Source organism: Argopecten irradians, chromosome 15 (assembly GCF_041381155.1).
Source record: "Argopecten irradians isolate NY chromosome 15, Ai_NY, whole genome shotgun sequence".
NCBI classification, from domain to species: domain Eukaryota; kingdom Metazoa; phylum Mollusca; class Bivalvia; order Pectinida; family Pectinidae; genus Argopecten; species Argopecten irradians.
In genome coordinates, this window is record NC_091148.1 from 14,726,316 (window position 1) to 14,744,326 (window position 18,011).

At 33.1% G+C, this 18,011-nt stretch overlaps 1 protein-coding gene across 5 annotated transcripts in view; it reads right to left on the minus strand.

Moving 5' to 3' along the window:
* Nucleotides 1-588: 588 nt before the first annotated feature.
* Nucleotides 589-18,011, minus strand: part of LOC138309316 (rho GTPase-activating protein 18-like) — a 76,751-nt gene continuing 59,328 nt past the window's right edge. For 4 of the 5 annotated variants that reach the window (XM_069250491.1, XM_069250488.1, XM_069250489.1 and 1 more), the window contains exons 5-18: nt 17,549-17,723; nt 16,804-16,931; nt 15,807-15,854; nt 15,189-15,351; nt 14,436-14,527; nt 13,169-13,246; nt 12,234-12,393; nt 11,463-11,545; nt 10,679-10,891; nt 10,302-10,376; nt 8,588-8,653; nt 8,074-8,222; nt 6,485-6,591; nt 589-5,407 (exon numbers count right to left, since the gene is read on the minus strand). In XM_069250491.1, coding sequence (XP_069106592.1) covers nt 5,313-5,407; nt 6,485-6,591; nt 8,074-8,222; nt 8,588-8,653; nt 10,302-10,376; nt 10,679-10,891; nt 11,463-11,545; nt 12,234-12,393; nt 13,169-13,246; nt 14,436-14,527; nt 15,189-15,351; nt 15,807-15,854; nt 16,804-16,931; nt 17,549-17,723 — 1,632 coding nt within the window. In that variant the 3' untranslated portion in view covers nt 589-5,312. Of the gene's footprint in view, nt 5,408-6,484; nt 6,592-7,707; nt 7,799-8,073; nt 8,223-8,587; nt 8,654-10,301; nt 10,377-10,678; nt 10,892-11,462; nt 11,546-12,233; nt 12,394-13,168; nt 13,247-14,435; nt 14,528-15,188; nt 15,352-15,806; nt 15,855-16,803; nt 16,932-17,548; nt 17,724-18,011 lie in introns of all 5 variants that reach the window. The other variant, XR_011206248.1, reaches the window with a different exon arrangement.

Below are 18,011 nucleotides of genomic sequence, written 5' to 3' on the forward strand. Positions count from 1 at the left end.
GTAATTATGAAATGAAGAATATCAATAAAAACTGAAATATTTTGTTATCAATATCATAGTCTAAACATGACAGCTGTGACATACATATGTTTATGTAATTCGGAACTTAACTGTTTTAGTGTCGAGGAACATTAATAATGGATATATTTAAATTTATTTTCCTGAAGTCACCAACATCCTTGCACCATTACAGAGGTATCAACTTTTTAGCGTAGACCATTTTTGAGATTTATTTCATTGATGAAGCATCATATCCGTAAACAATTTGCATATGGTGAATAATGAATTTCTTTTGTCCAGATATTTGGTTTATTATATGAATAGCGCGCCAAACACCCTGTAACAAGTGAATTACAAACGGTGCATGGTTTCTAAAAGAAACAGCGTGAAAACCAACTTCTAAAATGTATGTTATGAACATTATGAAATATGCGTTCCTCGTACATTGAAAATACTGTTTTCAAACACTAAAGCATTGAAATACCTGTTTCAATATCCAGTACCGTGTTTATAATAAACAGTATAGACATTTTTTTGTGTTCTTAAACCCACATAACATGATTAAAAAATAAAAATACTAATAAGACCTTCAAAATTGATAACAGTTTAATACACAATATAGTTACAAAGTATACAAACAATATGATCACAGGGGTCAATGCTATGACCTCGCTTGCTTAACATAACGAAGAATATTTCATAATCATTAAAGCTGTAAGCTATTAATTCTTGACTGATAGAAAATATTTTACAAGAGAGCTCTAATTGTAAGTTTGTAATTATAGTGATGTCACTTACATATTCATTACCTAGACAACTCGTTATACATCTGATCTAGTGCTCCAACATTTATCTCTAATAGAAATAATGTGGATGTGGCGCAGTGGTAGAAGGCGCAGGAATGTTTGGCTAGGCGATTGGGTGCCGTAGATTGTGAGTTCGAGGCCCGGAAAGGGCACGAGTCAATAAAATGTCTCGCTTTGTTAAATTGTTTTTCTTTAATATTTAATAAAAATAATAAATATACTTTATAGATAGATGCATTAACATTTTTTAAATATTTTTTTTTTATATTAATCAGATCATTTCATAGATATATATACTATAATTATAATTCATTTATTTTATTTTGCATTTCTGGATTTGAGTGCATATTTAAAGATGCTCCACTGCGGACAGAGTATAAACAATATTAATCATGAAAAATTATTGGTGATAACTCATGTAAACATATGTCTAATTAACACAAATACAATATAAATAACTTTTTTGGGGACACAATTGATAACTATTAATATTTTTATCTTGAATTAAAATAAGAAGCTCAAACTTTAAATAGTGGTAATGTTATAGAGTAAGTAATGTTTTGTAACTGGAGAGAAATACTAATTTGTCTCTCCCTGGTTTTGATAGAGAAAAATGTTCGTCAGCAGAGTAGCACCTTTATAACACTTTCGGGTAATAACATTAAATAGCAACCTGAATGTAATATGCTTGTTAATCTGTATTATGAAGGTAACCCTAGTAATTATGATATATTACGTTGATATGCATGAAAATACAATAGATGACATTATATATATATAAGTATCAAGAGTTGTGTTGATGCAATACTGCAATGCAATTTACACGCAAAATGATTGTCGCAAAAAGGGCAAATATTATTACAGAGACAGCAACATATATAACATAAAAATTGCAGAATTAATTGATAATTAATACAAAAGTATAAGCGTAGGTATACTTAGGTATATGGTAATTGGTGTTTAAAGTTTAATATTGCATAAAAAGATTTTATTTCGCTAAGACAGATTTGGTCGTAAGTACCACTTTAAATCTGTGAAAATTGTGGTTGGTGATTTTTCTCGCTGTACTCCAGCTTTCCTCCATCAACAAACCTGACACAGCCTAAAATAGCCCTGGCTGCAGTTAATAGGACGTTGACTTAAACAAATTAAAGTGAAATGAACACTTTATTTTTGTTCCAAGTATATTTTCATTTAATAACATATTATTGTGTATCTTTTAATATCCATTGTAACATTTTAGTACATAGTACCACATTGTATAATATATGTAATTTAACTTTCAGTGGTTCAATTTACTGATTTCAGTTTGCAAGAAAAAAAATACAAGTTTATAAAGTTTTTAAAGTTTTTAAAGATTAACTTAAATTATCCTAAAAAGGGTGAATAATCGTGTGTTTTTATCTATCATTTTTTTTTTATAAATGATAAGAATACAGGAGACATATTTTCATAATTATTTTTTTTATCAGCGCAGATATCACACTTAATGGATAATGACAATATGTTTTAGCTAGTGTATTACACATGTAGAATATCACGTAGTCTGTAACGTAAAAGGCATACCGGTTACGAGTACAATTCAATAAAGTTACAACAAAACTTTCATATTTCTTAAACTGGTGCATTAAATATGAAATATATAAATTTATAACATACCGGTTCTTGTTTAAGTAATGTTTTCATTGTTTTTGTTCATTCTATTTGCAGATAGCAAAGCTCGATTAAAAAAAAAAGTTATTTTGTTGCTGTTTTTTGGAGAGTTTTACGTTGCATTAAAAGAGGTGGTCAGTTAAAAACTTTTAAGATTTATCTGGTTAGGAAAATCTGGAGTAACTTGAGTTACCCATGTCAGCAAAGACCTGTAGGTGGAGGGCTTATGATCAAATGTCAAAAAACCTAAACCTTGTGTGGAATGTAATGGATACTTGATATGTGTACACAAAACATTTTATATTGTAATCGGCCCAATATGTGTCCCGTCCATGTAAGTGCACCTAACTATTTTCACTTCAAATAAAAAACAATTATGAGAACTGGAAAACTGAAAACAAATGTTTCTGTATTTGATAACTTTTGAAAAAGATTTCATGGCTAACTTTGTGCAATATTTTATAAATTGCTGATCAAAATTTGGTTCTATAAAGGCCTTCTTGTTATTGTTCAATTTTAAGCATCATTTCCGCTTATTGGATCTAGTATGGTACATATCGTAGGCACAAACATCACATGCTGTATAGATATAGTTACAATTGATGTACATGTATATCATGTTTAATAAGACACCATAGAACAATAGATTCAAAACAATTGAAACACACATCCTTAATTATACTTAATAAGGCAAATTCATTAACACAATTTCCATTTATTAGACAAGTTTTCTTCTTCGTTTAATATCAAAATAGCTTGTACTTCTTATTAATACAAAACCACTCATTTCCATGGTGGTCAATCTGTGTTTTATATGCATGTATTTAAACAGATTACCGTTTATCTAATAAGAAGGTTAAAGTACATTAATAAAATGTTATCATAATCAACAGAGTCGTATAATTCATTATACTTATGCTAAATATATATTTTCTTATAAATAGTCATTACAAAATGTAAGGGTATACAATAAGGTCGGTAAGCTGCACATTGGCTACACTTCCATCATAACAAGCACCATGTTTCCAACTCCATTAGAAGCCAACACAACAACAAGGTAAGTTTTATAGTTGAAAAAAATTGATGACAGCAAAATCGTACATAACAAAAGTCTTTTTAATGTTTGGCTATATCTTCAGACAAAAGAAAAGTTAACTGACTAGATAGTGTGAATGAGCTAAAATACGGACATCACCTTGTTGGTTTGATTTTCCTTAACATGGAGACGAGAAATTAGTCAAACATTCACAAAGAGACTATTTAATTATTGTATTGTTGAAAACCTTCATCTGAAAGATAAATATTTTAAAATTAAAAATAAAATTTCATGAGCCATATATCAACACTGTTAGTTTATTATAGACAATGCATAATTGATCTATTAGATCACAATGTCGACATAATAATAAAGGAAATGTGATAATTCATGAAACATTACATTCAAGTCACGAGATAGTATCCAATTGCAGCCATCATCCTATGAATTATTTTGTAATTAAACTCTATAATCTACTTCTTGAGATCTCGAAGTTAAAGCTAATGTAATTCACATATTATATCATACATGGTGTATTCAATATAACTTCTTATGCCCCTAGAATGTGTCCAAAGTAAGTAGTTTAGCTTTATTGAATTGAACCAATAAGCCTTCATTTTACATACAATCTTTGGTTGACAAATAAGCATTCATTTTTTTTACCGCAAATTTTCTAGTTGATAAGCAGCCTACCTTGTTCCCTCAAAAACAATTTTTAATAACTCCCTTCCGCATCAATCCCATATTTATTGAATGCAGGATTTAAAAGTATACACAGTGATTTTACAATGTGTTCTAAGTAACCATGGCGACCATGATGTATGCCAACTGTTGGTTATTTTGTTGAAACACTCCTGGACTCCTAAATAATATTTTCCATTTTGTTTTCTGTAGAAATATGATTCCTTGCCCTTAATTTCTTCAATAACCCCCTAACTCCCAGATACGCCAAACTATAACCATTAACATGTCGGTGCTGAAAACAATCGTCACTATCTCCCACATTCCAGGAGCTATAGGATTATACTGCTTACTCGTTAAATTACAGAAAATAACCTTCGTAATATTTTTTGGAAATTTCATTTGGTGATATTTTCTTTTTCTTTTTTTGTGAGTTGAAATTTTTCAAAATGTTGACAACATTTACGTCATAAAGTGTAATAAAGGTTTATGGGGTTTCATCAGTAGAAAACAATACCTCCAAACTGTATATGGTAAAAACATTATACGGTTCCTCATTACACTAGACTTATGTCAGTTCAATATGTTGTTGGTGATTGCACATGTTCTAGAGATATCGCCATTGTGAAACAGAGCTACATGTACTGTTCACTTAAAGCTAAGAGGATATATACTTTAACATATAGCTTTATATAGAAACTCACCAACCTTTTGGCCGCATAATGTTACGAGAATAAGTACAATACTCAGAATATACATATTATAAAAGAATGGTTTCTAAGGAAACTCATTAAAGGTTTCAAGAAAATAAGGATATTGGTGATACTTTTTGAAGTAACCAATTACAATTCGTCACATATGGCTTTTTATTGTAGTAAATTTGTTTCCATATTTAATTCAATGAAAATTACGTCGAAGTAAAATGGTTTCCATGATAATTAACTACACTCAAAACCATGAGAATATTGTAGAAAAACAGTTTCCATGGTAACTACACTCAAGTCTATGAGGGTAACGTATAAAAATGGTTTCCATGGTTTCTGACCAACATTATAGCTGCGATTAGGAGGAATACGACATTGTATGTATGGTAATTTGTATTAATTAATAACTATAAGCTAGACTTTATGTCAATACTATCTGTGGCTACTAGTTTTGATAACCCACTCTGCATTAGGATTCACGTGGTAGAGTGCCAGCATGTTGGTTTGGTGATCTAGGCATCGCTCACCTGTAAAGAAATATACAACTTAATATATTGCTTTGTTTTTGGTTTTTATTTTCTGTCCTATTAATAACAATTGTGAAGAAGTTCCAGGTTTAGAAACTGAAGAAAAGACATGGATAAAAACAGCCAACTTATGTTCAACATAAGGGTACTTCCTCAAGTTTCATACAGGTAAATTTTATATAGACCTAGGTCATACTTGTAAATTATGTATAGACCTAGGTCATACAGGTAAATTATATATACACCTAGAAATATTTCCTCAAGTTCCATACAGGTAAATTATATACTCACCTGTAAATCCTGCTATTTCATACAGGTAAGTTATATACTCACCTATATTTCCTCCAGTTTCATACAGGTAAGTTCAATATTCACCTATATTTCCTCCAGTTTCATACAGGTAAGTTCAATATTCACCTATTTTTCCCCCAGTTTCATACAAGTAAGTTAAATATTCACCTATATTTCCCCCAGTTTCATACAGGTAAGTTATATATCCCTATATTTCCCACAGTTTCATACAGGTAAGTTAAATACTCACCTATATTTCCTCCAGTTTCATACAGGTAAGTTCAATATTCACCTATTTTTCCCCCAGTTTCATACAGGTAAGTTAAATACTCACCTATATTTCCTCCAGTTTCATACAGGTAAGTTATATATCCCTATATTTCCCCCAATTTCATACAGGTAAGTTAAATATTTACCTATATTCCCCCAGTTTCATACAGGTAAGTAATATATTCCTATATTTCCCCCAATTTCATACAGGTAAGTTAAATACTCACCTATATTTCCCCCAGTTTCATACAGGTAAGTTAAATATTCACCTATATTTCCTCCAGTTTCATACAGGTAAGTTATATATCCCTATATTTCCCCCAGTTTCATACAGGTAAGTTAAATATTTACCTATATTCTCCCAGTTTCATACAGGTAAGTAATATATTCCTATATTTCCCCCAATTTCATACAGGTAAGTTAAATACTCACCTATATTTCCCCCAGTTTCATACAGGTAAGTTAAATACTCACCTATATTTCCCCCAGTTTCATACAGGTAAGTTAAATACTCACCTATATTTCCTCCAGTTTCATACAGGTATGTATGTTCCTCTGCAAACGAAACTTTATCTGGATCACAATAGACACCTTGCTGTAACTGAGTCCTCTTGGTGTTTTCCCTGAAAACAATACAATGATAATATATTGTTAAGATTTTAACATGGGTTGCTTTGACGACTATTGACTAATTATAAATCATGGCCAGATTCTTTTGCCAAATAAAAGGTACATTATTTCATTACGTATATCACTCGGATTTCTTTTAAATTCACAAGAACGCTAGCCGTTAATATCAAGAAAACTTCATGTAATGTATCGGACTTCAGCGAGTCTTCGTAAGCCTAACGTTAACAGTAGAAACTGGTTGGCGAAATATTATCGTGCAGAACATTTTATCGTGAGTTTTGCTTTGCCGACTTTTGACTTATAATAAAACATGGCCATATATTTTTGCCAAGTAAAAGGTACATTATTTGGTTACTTATAACATTCAAATTTCTTTTGAATTCATAAGAACGCTATCATCAAGAAAACTTCCTGCAATACATCAGACTTTAGCAAGTCTTCATAAGGCTACCGTACATTACACGGCAATATAAGTTCATTTGTTACTTTAAGTTGCTCGTTCATAAATAGATATACATTATCATTATATTTTGTAAGTTTATGTTGATAGATTTGGTACTTTTTCCCTTTCAATAAACTGCAGTTGTCGATAAACAAGACAGAACTCCCAGTGACAGATCAAGGGAGGAGGCACGTACTCAAAACTATTAACTTTCACTGCGCAATAATATCTCAGATATAGTTCGTCAATACAACCAACACAAAAAACTTTATAAGCGTTATGAAAACTTTCTTTTGCAGTTACCTTCCTAACATTTGATTACAATAATCGATCATTAGCATGAATTACGTAAAATTTGAATAAACATACACAATCCAAAATCCACCGAAAGTCTGTCGCAGAGGAAGACAGCGAAGACGGCGTTGTTCGTAATTTTCGGGAGACTAGTGTTCTCGGAGTAATACAAATATCATAGAGTCCCAACTGAACACTTAAAACACTCCATCCATGGTGTATATGTATGTAAAAAATCTATGTTTGTGGATTTAAATATTGGGGTTTTATTTTTTCATACCATCAAGTATTACGTGAAATGAACAAAACAACTTTTAATTTGCATCGTGGAGTGGTTTCATTGTTTTGATGTGCACAGGCTCTCCGAGCGTACCTAAGAATGCTGTTTCACAGCATCAAAAAGTTGACAGCCAGCTATCAGGCCTGCCAGATACTGCACCATGCCAATCTTTTGCACAGGTGAGCTAAAAACAGAATAATTTACCCTATCAGAAAACTATAAAGGGATCTTTAGGCACATTTTACAATTTAATGATTGCACTACTGACCTTCCATATAAACAAAATTTGAAATCATTATATATGTAAGATAAGAAGAATGTCTCCGCCTTCATAGTGTACCAGGTAATCTGTAAAGGAGGATCGAATGGGACATGACGTTGCATGCATGACATACACTATAAACCCGTTCCTTGTTTAAGAATGGATGTTTAAACAGTCGTCATTTATGTGATAGTTACCTCCCATTTACTGGTTTCAGAGCACCGTCAGAATTTCGGAACCTATCCACAATGTGTCCAGCGGTCATTCGTCTGTCCAGTCTGATGGCTGTAGAACTTTTTGTCAGGTTAGGAGCATGTACACGAATCACGCCTTCCTCAAAATCACCCTATTACAATAGTTTTAAAACAAATACAAAATACTGAGCACAATCTTTCCAATCTTATTAAAATTAGACTTGTAATTTTACTAAATTACAATTCTCAACAATACACTCTAATACAAGATCGAACACCTCCTCGTTCGGGTCACCTCAGTATGACCCCTATGATTATAGCCAATCAGCTTATCGCCTATGAAATTTTCAGTGTGATTGAATCATCTCTCGAAAGTATAAACGGATACTAGTATGTCTCAAGATGTTCCTATTCTAGGTCATGCTGAGTTGATCCCGAACGAGGAGTTGTTAGATTTAACTCTTAGTTCAGTAAATATATAATAAATCAAGTATAGATTTTGGAGAAATAAACTTACCTCATGAACTATGGCAGGCTTTTTATATAACTCTGACTTGTCTTTCTTAGAGAGAAATTTTATTTTCTGTAAAACAAGTAAACAAAATGAATGACCTCAAAATATTATTTTTGTCTTGTATTACCAGCTTCCAAACAATACTAAGGACACAATCTATTGGTTTATTTCTAAAAAAAAACCATTGTGAATAGGTGAATGAATTTGTTCAAGGATGCGTTCTATAGTTAGACAAAAAAAAAGGCCAAAATTGTCCAAATTTCCACATTTTAATAATTCATGTGTATTTTGGATGGTTACCATGGCAACTACCACTGCAAAATTAGAAAACAGTCGTTATGATTGAATCAGAGATGTACTAATTTAAAATATCTCAAATACAACAAATTTATCAATAAATAACAGTTTTTAAAATTTTATGAATTTGGGGGCCAAGAAGGGCGCAAACAATACATCATCCTTTAAGACAGTTTTTACCACCTATCTACAACAACCTACATTTTGAAGAATCTCAACAATGTCAAATGTTCAAAAATCGAGCAGAGGCAGCTATTTAGTTACAATGTCATAGAATTCTGACATCATGTCATTGTATGCTGAGGTTGAGTCATGATGTATGTCAAAGTGAATTTCCAGTCATTGAAATCCTGCCCAGGTAACAATACAACACAAATGAAATGCGCATGTTGTTCTATGGTATACCAATCCGAGTATTCAATATGCAAACAGAGCTTCACAGCATGGAGAGTTTTTACGCTTGTAACCAGTTTAAACTGACAATATATATGTATTATAATATTTGTCACATTATACAGACATTTTGTAAGAGGGGTGGCACATGACGACTGGAAAAGCAATTTCTGTACATGTAATTTTGCAGGATGGCAAAAATTGAAGTTTGTAATAACAAACGTATTTTTGTAAACTGCATACCAGTTATACATATATAATTAACTAGTTTGAATTTTCGCGCTCTCTGCATGCCATATATGGTATCAACATCCGGGTCATAAGTTAAAGGTCAATTTTCATTGGTCAATACCACAGACATCATGTCACAAGAAGAAAATTTTTTCAACGATCGCCATCTTTGTTTGACACTCAACATTGTATCACATTTGATTTCATCGTATTGTGCTTACCCTCCCTCTCCTCCCTATTTGATGTCTCATTTGTTTTTTGTTTAAGCGTATATATTGGTTTCAAATAGGCAGATATTCTGCTCATCCTTTCATATTACTTTTTGAAAACATTGTGGTTTTTTATGTCAGAAGGAAGATGGCGGATATTCCGCTCACCTTTGCATATTTACTTTTATGTAAAATTGGTCTTTTATGTCTGATGTAAGATTGTTAAATGATAATTTGGATGTATATGTTTTTAAAAGAAAATTTTAATAAATGCGGCCACTTTAATAAAGAAGTGAGCCAATGATCGCCACTCAATTCACTGTTTGTTGTTCTATGGTATACCAATCCGAGTATTCAATATGCAAACAGAGCTTCACAGCATGGAGAGTTTTTACGCTTGTAACCAGTTTAAACTGACAATATATATGTATTATAATATTTGTCACATTATACAGACATTTTGTAAGAGGGGTGGCACATGACGACTGGAAAAGCAATTTCTGTACATGTAATTTTGCAGGATGGCAAAAATATTATATTCCACCTACCAGTAATGAACCAACTAACAGTCAATGAATTTAACTTACAGATTTGTCTCGACTTTTCCTCTGTTGCGATATTTCGTTCTGACGTCTCATCTGTTGTACTAAAAATGTGGGCACCTGTCAAAAATGTAATTCTCACAATTATTTGTTGGAAAATGATCAGGATTTCCATTTTTAACCTTCAATGTATTTTTTATATGAATTTTTTTAACTATTCATTGGAAATTAAGATTTATGAAGTGGAACGTGGTCAATACAAACCCTTATAACTCGACAACCTGGCTTAATCTCTTATTCTTTGTTTAAAAACTTCAGAAAATTCAAATTCAGAAAACTAAAAATAATAATGACTGTCTTAAATTGCATGATAGGTAATTGACCAATACCATTTTCAGGTATAGTATAGAAATATATAATACCGTCCAAAGGATGTCCAGATATTTGATTAACATTCTGACAATGTTGGATGTTCCGGCTGCCATGCTAATCTCCCGCTCCTGAATTCCCTTAAACTTGGACGGACTACTAGATGTTAGGAACAGATTTGGAGCCATAATCATGGAAACATTTGCTAAACTCATCTTGTTTTCTCGACATTTACTAACCACCCTCTGTAGAAACCTTAGTAATATCTGAAATAACACAGATAAAACAAGTTAAAATCTGAATGTGGCTGAACCCCTTTGAGAAGTCTGAGAAGAATGCTTGATACTCCAGGGGTTACTATCACTGTCACTTTATACACCTATGGAATATATCAGGGGTGGATATAATGACAGTGATAGTAACCCCTGGAGTATCGAGGATGTCAGCAGCTAGTGACTTTAACCCTGACTTCACTATAATGAAACCCTTAACTCGTCACAAATCTATCATAAAAGGTACAAGCTGTGCAATAAAATGTTTGAAGAAAGGAAGCTTTTTCATTGCAAACAAAGCTTTTCTTTGACCTTGACCATGAAACAACAATCATGAAACTCATTTTGTCTTTCATCATTTGATTTTTTAAATACAAGTATGTGTGAAATTTGGTGGAAATCACTGAAGGAACAAAGCCTCTGATAATGAAACCACCAAATGAATGTCCATGACCTTGATCTAACTACCCTACATCTCTGATTTTAAAAAGATATGTCCATGTTTTACAGTCGGTCATGTTCACAAAAACCAATCCATGCTTTCCTGCTTCCTCAGACATTTTACCTGTAAAGTATTCCGATGAACAGGTGGTAGTAATATTATAAGTAAACATAAAGCCTGCAGCTGTAGCTTCTTCTCTTTGATACCTAAAACAGACAAAAACAAAAGATATGTTTGTCTATTGTCATTATCAGCTGAAGCTGTTTTATCTATTCTTTTAATCAATTAAAGGCAAAAATGGGACAATTCTTTTATCACAGGCCCAATATCAGGTCTCTAGACGTCTTTGTCATTGGCAAAACTTTTGATTCACTCTGTTTTTAGTCTATTTGACTCTTGTGACCTTGAATGAATGTCAAGGTCATTTATTTGAATAAACTTGGTCGCCTTTCATGCTAGCATGCTACAGACCCAATATTTGAGGTCTCAAACCTTTTTGTTATTGACAAGAAGTTGTTTGAAGATTTTAGTTTATTTGACTTTTACCTTGAATGAAGATCAAGGTCATTCATTTGAACTAACTTTGGAGCCCTTCATCCCAGCATGCTACAGGTCAAATATCAGTATATATACCCTAGTACACAGCAGACAATGACAGACAAAGAACGATGGCTATAGGCCATCCTAACTCTTAAAGTCAGATGACCTAAAAAGTATGACATACAGCTGGCAATTACATGAAATCACAAACAATACCTATCTGCAAGGGCAGATAACCCTGTAATATGCAAATATGTATCCTTTATTTGATCTACAGAATTCACTATCATTGTCATTATACTCCAAGACTGTCTGGTCTGAATGCAGACAAACTGGTCAATGACTCTAACTTACTTTCTACTTGTGCGAAGGCCTCTATATACTCGTAGGTAAGAAGAGGCACTGGTAACTCCCTAAGGAACTGTTTGAGAAGCCCTGCTGCATCGTTTGGCATGATCTGTGCCCAGGATATAGCACCACTATAAAACCGATCTTCTAACTCCACTCGTAATTGCTGGGGAAAATGCAAAATAAGCATTTATTTCTAAATGAATGCAGGAACTTTAAACTCCAAATATATATATATATAACTGTGAGGTAAAACATGAAACAAATTTATTCATCACTTATATTAACTAGCTTCTTCAGAAATATCATATATATTGTTATTGTAAGACAGATAATATTGATCATGACATCACAAGATTGTCTCTGTAAATGGAAACATCACATCCAAGCCTCAGATTTTGCTTCTCTTACACAGAAACCGTCCAACGTAGTTAATAGCAAAAATTTTGTTGAAGAGGTTTATGAAATAGTCTTTTCAGACTAATTATCGCCCTTTCCTTGTGACCCACTGTCCTTTTTCTCAAAGGACTGTTTCTTCTGTAAGCCTGATAACAGTCCCTTATCCAGCGAGAGAAGGGAATTCCCCACATAGCAATGTCATAAATATCGTAAGACATATTATTTTAATTGTGGTTTTGCAGGTAACATTGATCATGACATCACACGATTGTCTCGGTAGATGGAAACGTCATATCAGAGCCTGATCTTTTTTTTTTCTGATCTTACCTAAACATAACTAATAACAAAATAACATAAAATCAGCTATTTCCTAAATCATAGTACAGGATCTTAAAACTAATAGATCACTGGTGTGGAAAGACATAAAAGTTATTATTATCAAGTTTCATGACTAAGAACAGAACCCATTGTATAGATATCCTCCAATTCAACAGACACAAATAAACAATATAAAGTAGGATTAGTAAAGTAACCGACATTACCTTAATTCTACCTGTGGAGCCGGGGACTCGGAGAATGCCTTCTGTGCTGAGGCAGTGAGACTCAAGAAAATGAATGATCTGGGAAATTTAAAAAGGTTCTCGTCAGCAAAGGTGAGGATAAGTTCACAACAGATAATAATGTGAAGTTATAGTCAATCAGAATGCATTTGCAAATTAAAGGGATTGAACAGAAAATATCTCATAACAATACCTTTAATTAACTTTGATGAAGAACTTTTAATTATCCTACAAGCTATTAAATACAATAAATAATTAATTTAATGAAAAAAAAAAAGAAATCTTAAACAATGAAGTTACATTTTTTTTTTGGAATTTACCAAGCTTCAAGCGTGAAAAGGATCATAAAATATCATTTATCATTTACAAGTCCTAATAGTCGATTTAATACTTTAATTAGTTGAATAGGAGTTGATTGTAAATTCTCTGGACAAACAGGGAAGAGGGTTAATTGAGGAAGAGGAGATAATTAACAGGAGTGTTAAAAAGGATATGGGAGATAAGTAAAATGAGTGTTAAATGGAGAAGAAGAAAAAAATAATAATTGTATTAAGGGGGGATAGGTAAAAGGAGCATTAAATGGGAAAGGAGAGAAAACTTATAAAAGTGTTCATTGTGGAAGGGGAGATAATTATGAGGAATGTTAAAAAGGAAATGGGAGATAATTAAGAGAAGTGTTAGATAGGGATTTTTGGTTTGTTTATTTTTACGTCCTATTAACAGCCAGGGTCATGTAAGGACGTGCCAGGTATGTTGGTGGAGGAAAGCCGGAGTACCCTGAGAAAAACCACCAGCCAGCGGTCAGTACCTAGCAACTGCCCCACATGGGATTGGAACCTACATCCCAGAGGTGGAGGGCTTGTGGTAATATGTCGGAACATCTTAACCACTCGGCCAGTGCGGCCCCTTAGATAGAGAAGAGGAGATGATTATGAAGAGTGTTTATTGAGGAAGGGAGACAATTATGAGGCATGTTGATTAAGGAAGGGAGACAATTATAAGGAATGTTAATTATAGAGAAGGGATATAATTATGAAGTGTAATTTTAAAAGAGGATTGCTAATCCTGGAATAATCCTATTCCTGGAAGGGGATATGATTATAAGGAGTGTTAATTGCCAAAGAGGAGATAATTAAGGATTTAATCAGGGAAGGAGAGGTAATTAAAGGAAATTTTTATTTCGAGAAAAGCAAATAATTAAGAAGAATTAAATACTGAGGTTTTTCTTTATTAACAGGAAATCACTTACATCATGAAAGATAATAGGAACTGTGACTCGGGAATCTATTTTCCTGTCGTGTTCTAAAAGTGTTTGTAATGGGACACCAAAGAGGCCGTGTTCTGAAACGAGCACCAACATCAGGAATTATTTCAAAATATTTACTCTAAAATAAAAATATAAAGATTCTAAAAGCTTTTAATGCAGTTTTAACAAGAGACCATTCCATATTTCATTAATTATCAATCTGATATGACAAATATTCTCATAACAATTAAACATTTTTAGCAAATGGTCAAGATGGCAATGACTCACATGTAATAGCAATGATCAGCACAGTTAAGGAAAACATTTACAACACTTTAGAAGTAATTATACTGTGACAAAAAATTGATAGAAAAATCATAATCAGGTACGTACTACCAATACAAATCTGCTTAGTTTTTAAGCCAATATAATAAAAATCAGACTTGTAATTCCGCTCCACTACGATGCCCTATGATATGCTCCAATACAAGATCTAACAACTGCCTGTTCGGGGTCACCTCAGCATGACCTTTGGCCTAGAATCGGAACATCTTGGGACGTATAAGTAGCCGTTTACACTTCAGAGAGAATCAACCACACCGAAAATTTCATAGACGACATGTTGATTGGCTAATCATAGGGGTTATGGTGAAGTGACCTGAACCGTGAGTTGATAGGCTTATCATAGAGTATCGTAGTGGTGGGAATAACTTTAATAACCTTATTTGAATGAGATTGCTATTACATGACCTTTACCTTTCACTCTCTTCTTGGCCTTTCTGTGTCTGTAGGTGATGTTATGGTTATCAAACAATGAGGTGAGTTCTAGGAGAGCAAGCGATCGGATCTGACACATGTCACTAGTACCTAGATCATTCATCTGAGTCACGCCGAGCTTATCTTGTACAAGTGTAAAGTTCTGTAAAACAAACATCACTCGCTGTATACAACTACTGCATTTCGGAGATGGCTTTTGATTTTTAAAACGGGAATGTAAACGAGATTGATAATTTTGTAAAGTTAACTGAACATTAATACTTCACTTACCATTACCTTCTGAACAAATGAATTAAAATAAATAAAATGTAAATTTTTAAAATTTCTGGTCATATTACGTTTCCACTATCGTCCTTAGCTAATAACAGTGCATGAGTTGACTAGTTCTGCACCAGACGGCATAACAGTGAAATGAAAAATGAATTTTCACTGTAAAAATAGATTGCACAGGAAATCTTGTATTTGTTTGGTGTTGTAACCTCATCTTAGGTCATCAATATAAATCTTTTTATGTTATAATTGCTTTTCAAAAATATTTTTATTTTTTGTTTTGAACAGGAAGTGTGCTTTTAAATATGTAAAAGAAGTATAACTCACAGGTAAATTATCTCCCATCTTCTGATGAGGTCCTTGTTGAAAGCCAATCTAGAAAATTAGGAAATTTTTGAAAACATCACATATGTATTGAGTGGATAGTGACCTTGACTCAGGACTTAACAACAAAGAAAGCCAATCCAAAGAAGTGCATTGGGAAGAAACTTGAGCATGTAAGATAGGAACTTTCCTATAGAGGAGTCACAAAGTTCAGTAAAATCCAAGGTAAAAAATCTTTAGCCAATTTAATGCTTCCCACTATGAAAATATGTGAGTCGAGTATTATTCTCTGATATCACATTTCTAATAAGAGAAATATTACCTATACCTTTTGACATTTGTCTAGTATGATGACATTATTTTCAACAGTCCACATTACATTGCATCAAAACGTCAAGTAATCATTACAGCATCACAATACAGGGATTTCGAGATCCCAAAATAACATTAGATTAGTCCCACCTTCTGGTGATTGTGCCGTCGTATTTTGATTTGTTTTTTCGTGATGTCATAATATATTAAACCAGAAGGTGGGACTAATGGATGATTAAACATACTGTACCAATATTGTTTTGGTATCTCGAAGCTACCGTATTAGGCATTCTCATCTTTGTGAAATAAATTTGTTATGGTGTTTTAACCCAGACAAGCCTATTTGTATTATTGGCACAAGAAAATATGAGAGAAAACTCCTTCTGTACACACATTAATAGAACTGCTGGCCCCAATTCTGAACACATCTAGCAATGTACGCTGGCCCTGACTATGCATAAACATGTAAAATTACTCCATGTTAGCCCAAATTCTGGACAGTCACTGAGGGACGTACCCTACGCTGGCCCTGACTATGCATAAACATGTGAAATTGCCCAATGTTAGCCCCAATTCTAGACATTCTAATAAACATACCCTGTGCTGGCCCTTACTATGCATATAATACCCCTACACAACCACGTACTAGCTAAAGCCTCAAATCTGTACACACCAATGATTTACCTACCCGATGCTGGCCCTGACTAGGCTCATCCTGTTTTAACTCGAACATGATATCTTCGTGATCAGATATTGGCGGCAGACCATCGGGTTGGTGATACGATCTCTTTGGGTGAACGCTCAACATTTCTATTCCTGCATGTAAAAATAACATCAATATCATCCCCTAAAATGTAGTGATTTGCTTCCCAGTATTCCGTCTTTGAATATTACAGAATTACCTCCCTTCCGGGTAGGTATCCACAGTGACATCATTATTTGTGAGCGAAACTCACATTGTTTTCTTGGATATGTATGACGTTATGCTTGCAAACACTTGATGTCACAAATAAACAACTACTCGCAAGGGCAGATAACTCTGTTATAAGCAGATACATAAAAAAAATTGGGAACAAAGCCAATTAATCCCCTACTTTTGAATTGCAAATTATAACGTTATAATATAAGAAGCAGAGCAAAAAACTACATTTGGATGTCCCTCCACTTCGTTTGGGGTATATAAATAAGTGTAGGGTAGAATCATATTAATTTTGTTTATACTAAGCAACGATTTACTTTGAAAATGTAGCAATCTGGAATTCTATTGCTGTTTTACTTATTATGTTTCATACAGGTTACCGGTATGTTGTTTTCAAAGAAAATTATTTCCCCTTATTTGTATGCATACTTAAGACATAGCTGGCATTTAAATAAATTTGGATGAAGAATGTTCATAATAATATATACTGTTGGCGTGTCTCATAATTATTTACCTATGGGTTCTGGACTAGCAGCCTCGTCAGTCCTCCTTCCCGACATAGAGTAACCTCCCTTCCTCATAAACGACCTCTCTTTGGACTTGCTGCCTTGTCGTAGAATCACATGATCTGGGGTTGTCTGTCGTTCACCTGACAGACGATGAAACGAACCTGGACTCCCATATAGGCCCTGAATGGGACCAATGTTAGTAAAGAATGTTACATCTGTTCAAATTTTCAAATCCTAATACTTGCTGTAAAACATAGGCCAAAGGGCTAACAGTGAAAACAGTTAACGTCACAGACTGAAATTGGCACATCTTTACTTCAATGCAAAACTTTCATTTTTTTGTTCTGTTCATAATGTTTTATCTCATTTTTCTTGCATATTGAGTGTTTTTTTTTTTTAAATTGTTCAAAAGTAAACTTTAAATGGAAAATCTGTACTGTAGTGTAAATCTTGATACAGATACTTTAT